Source organism: Cavia porcellus, unplaced genomic scaffold, assembly GCF_034190915.1.
Source record: "Cavia porcellus strain 051 isolate PalLab524CR breed Dunkin Hartley unplaced genomic scaffold, mCavPor4.1 scaffold_29, whole genome shotgun sequence".
NCBI lineage: Eukaryota > Metazoa > Chordata > Mammalia > Rodentia > Caviidae > Cavia > Cavia porcellus.
This window is the reverse complement of record NW_026947512.1, coordinates 10,900,131-10,903,393: the sequence shown is the minus strand read 5'-3', so window position 1 is coordinate 10,903,393 and position 3,263 is coordinate 10,900,131. Positions and strand designations below refer to the sequence as shown.

General features: G+C 42.9%; 1 protein-coding gene across 1 annotated transcript; it reads right to left on the bottom strand.

Annotated features, from left to right (window-relative positions):
* Positions 1–241: 241 nt before the first annotated feature.
* On the bottom strand, positions 242–3,047 carry Mrps14 (mitochondrial ribosomal protein S14). The gene is made up of 3 exons (XM_003474666.5): positions 2,924–3,047; positions 1,055–1,213; positions 242–659 (listed from the first exon to the last, which is right to left on the bottom strand). The coding sequence occupies exons 1-3, from the start codon at positions 2,966–2,968 to the stop codon at positions 477–479; spliced, it is 387 nt and encodes a 128-aa protein (XP_003474714.1). The 5' UTR covers positions 2,969–3,047; the 3' UTR covers positions 242–476.
* Positions 3,048–3,263: the final 216 nt, after the last annotated feature.

Sequence of the window (3,263 nt, the reverse complement as noted above, 5' to 3'; positions counted from 1 at the left end):
TCTGTAAGAAAATACTTTTTTTTTGTCTTTTTTGAGACAGGGTCTCACGCTATGCAGTTCAGGCTGGCCTTGAGCTCACTTTGTAGCCCAGGCTGGTCTCAAACTCACGATGATCCTCCTGCCTCAGCCTCCCGAGTGCTGGGATTACAGGCATGAGCCCCATGCCTGACTAAGAAAATACTCTTGATGAAGTTCTTTTAAAAACACAAACCCCTTTACAGGAAAAGGAAATCATAGCATATTTTCACAGAACATACGTTTTATTCTAGGTTGTGCTCTATGTGAAAATGGTATGACTATTAAATCAAAAAGGTAATTCACTGACAAACATTTCAATTTCTTCATATAAAACTTAAAAAGTAATTTAATTACAGACAGCATCACATGGATAAATATACTGAACCCCTTTAAAAATGAGGGTTTTGTTTATTAGGAAAGTCTTCTTTGCTGAATGCTCAGCAGCTTCTGGCACTGATTTACCACATGGCTCGCTGGACCCCTGAAAGCTGGCCGTGGTCAGCTAAATGACGGAAGACGATACGACTAAGCCTCCAGCGCCGCTTCACTCCACGGGGACGGGATGTCATAACACAGCGGTTTCTAATTCTAACAGGACAGCTGTCCCGGGGAAGGGCAGCGATTTCTTCATCAGCCACTTCCTAGGAGAAACCACAAACGTACAGGATCAGCACCCCAGGCCAGACCTGCGGCTCCCTTCACAGGCTAACGCTTCACCTAACATGACCACTATCACCTCCCAGTCCCTTGAGAGGGACAGGGATGAAATGCAGGGGAAACTTGGGGTCTAAATAACAGCCTGCTTTCTCTGTTCATCACTCATCAGTACTTTCCTGGGGTTGCACAACGAGATTGCTAAAAGGCTCGTTAGGAGTGAAGTCATCTTTATTCTAAAACTTAAGTCAGTTTACAGGCTATTTGTGTATGTTGACTTGGAATATTTGATCTTATTCTTCAGAAATTATACTGCAACAAACAGTAACAAAAAGTGATCTGATGTGAATTAATGATTTGTAGAAAGGGACTTATAGCTAACCTGAAGATCTTTTGGCAAAATGGTATTCTTTCTAAGCGAATTGATCCGCAGCCTCGCATCGGCATATTCATAGGCTGTTTTTCTTCTCTTCACATCACGTAACATTTTCCAGTCTACGTAGTAACCTCGCACTTGGCTGGAAGCTGATGAAGGAAGTATCTAAAAGACAGAGGCAAGGAATATGTGGAGGGTAAGAACAGTCAGGCCTAGGTTTGGTGAGTGTTCCCCAGTCCTGAAGTCATTGGTCACTATGACAAGTATTTCTTTCACAGTTCTGTTACTGTAATAACTCAAAATAATAGACTATTTCAGAATAACTTTCATGAACACACATTAAGTCCAAGTGGTAAAAATTAACATGACGTCAATAGTTGCGTTAGAAGATGAGAAATTTTTAGAAATTCTTGATTTTTACTTAGGCTGATCTCAAAAAAGTAAAAATAAACAGTGAAGTCTCCCTCTCACCTCCTTCCTCCCTTGCCCAGTCATATCCACCTGCCATGAACATGCAGTTACGTGTCCTACACATCCTTTAGAGATTTTTGTCTCTATGAATACACGTATACATTTCTCCTCCCATTTTCAGCCCCCTCTTTTTCATTTAACAAAGTATGAGAGATCTTTTCATATCTCGATTTCTTTAAATTGCATAGTTCAGTGGAATGGATACCTCATTATTTAGCCTGCAACCTATTGGTCAGACTGTACAACGTACCTCACCACGTATTATAAACAATGCTACAGTGAATAACGTATGAATCATCTCAGGATCGATCTGCAGGATAAATTTTTGAAAGCAGAGTTTCAAAGTCAAAGAGTACTTCGAAATTATCACTGATAACACAATTAACACTAGTTCTCAATTTGTAATTTCAACAGAACAGCCAAAAGGGTACCGACTGCTAAAAACGTAAGTCTTTCAGAAGAAATACAACATGTTAACTTATACCATGTTGTAACATGTATATAACGTTATATACATATTAAATTATAATTACAGAAAATGATGATGGCTTCCTGTAGCTGTCTATAGAAGAAATACATAAACATAGCAAAATGGAAAACTGAGAATAAGAATAGGGGAACCAATTTTCTTTTCTTTTTTTTTTTTTTTTTTTTTTGTCTTTTTCTATCAGTATCGGGGATCGAACTCATGACTCCCTGCTTGCAAGGCAGGCACTTATGCCGCTGAGCTAAAACCCCAGCCCCAGGGGAACCAACTTAAAAAAAAAAAAACTGTTAACAGAAAGAAACTAAGCCCTTTTCCACTTCCATTACTACACAAAAGTCCCATGAGGAAATACAATGCTTCCAGTATGACCTTTTGAAAATAAGCATGAATGAACATCAATTTGGCACATTTTGCCCCTGCTCACCGTCTTCAATTTCTCTGCTATTCTGTTGACTGTCTCTGCCCCATCAGACCGTGGATACTGCTTTATTCATGGTCCCAGCAACCTTCGCGCTGCTGAACTCAACAGCCAGTTAGCGTTTTTAGCTAACTTTTCAGCTGCCCACAGCCTACTTATTGAAATTCTGTCATCGCTGGCTTCCAGGCCACACATTCCCCTGGTTTTCTTCCTTCCTAGCTAACAATTTCATTTTGTGCGGCTGGAGTCTCTAAGGCCGCAACTTTCGGACCCCTTCCCTTGAGTCAATCTCGCAAATTTCACGCCAGTCTGTTCCTGTAATCTGCTTAACACCAAACTGACATCTGTAGCTTGGACCTGCCCTAAACCAAGCTGGAGAGGAGCGAAGACCCAGGGATTGGAATGCAATGGGCGCTGTGAAGGGGAGGGTCGAGGGCGGCCCGCAGTCCATAGAATTCAGAGATGAGGGGTAGGGGTGGAGGTAAAGTGCAAGCCTGACCTGCCGGAAGGTCCGCAGCAGCGACCCCAGCGTGGAGGCCGCCATGTTGTCCGCCGCAACAACAAATCGCTACAACTTTATTGACAACAGCTGAATGACGCAGAGCGCGAGAGGCGGGGCCTGGATGCGGAGGTGGGGCCTAGCCGTAGGGGGCGGGGCAGCGCGGCGGGCGGGTCTTAAAGGAGGGTTAGGTATAGGATTTGAGCTCTCGCGGTATTTCAAGGAATTTAGGCAAATCACAAAGGTGGGGTTTGATGTCCCTGGTGCAGTGTCATTCTGTTGGTCACCTCTTGCTCCCTTTTCATCCACTTTACTTCCGTCATGAACAACCTACGTTTTC

What these genes read in the sequence shown, in the direction of transcription:
- Mrps14 (XM_003474666.5), bottom strand. Translation starts at nt 2,968, where the DNA reads ATGGCGGCCTCCACGCTGGGGTCGCTGCTGCGGACCTTCCGGCAG. An exon ending in TGCTGCGGACCTTCCGGCAG is followed by an intron (nt 1,214 to 2,923) that starts GTCAGGCTTGCA and finishes TCTGTCTTTTAG; the next exon opens with ATACTTCCTTCATCAGCTTC. An exon ending in TTTTGCCAAAAGATCTTCAG is followed by an intron (nt 660 to 1,054) that starts GTTAGCTATAAG and finishes GGTTTCTCCTAG; the next exon opens with GAAGTGGCTGATGAAGAAAT.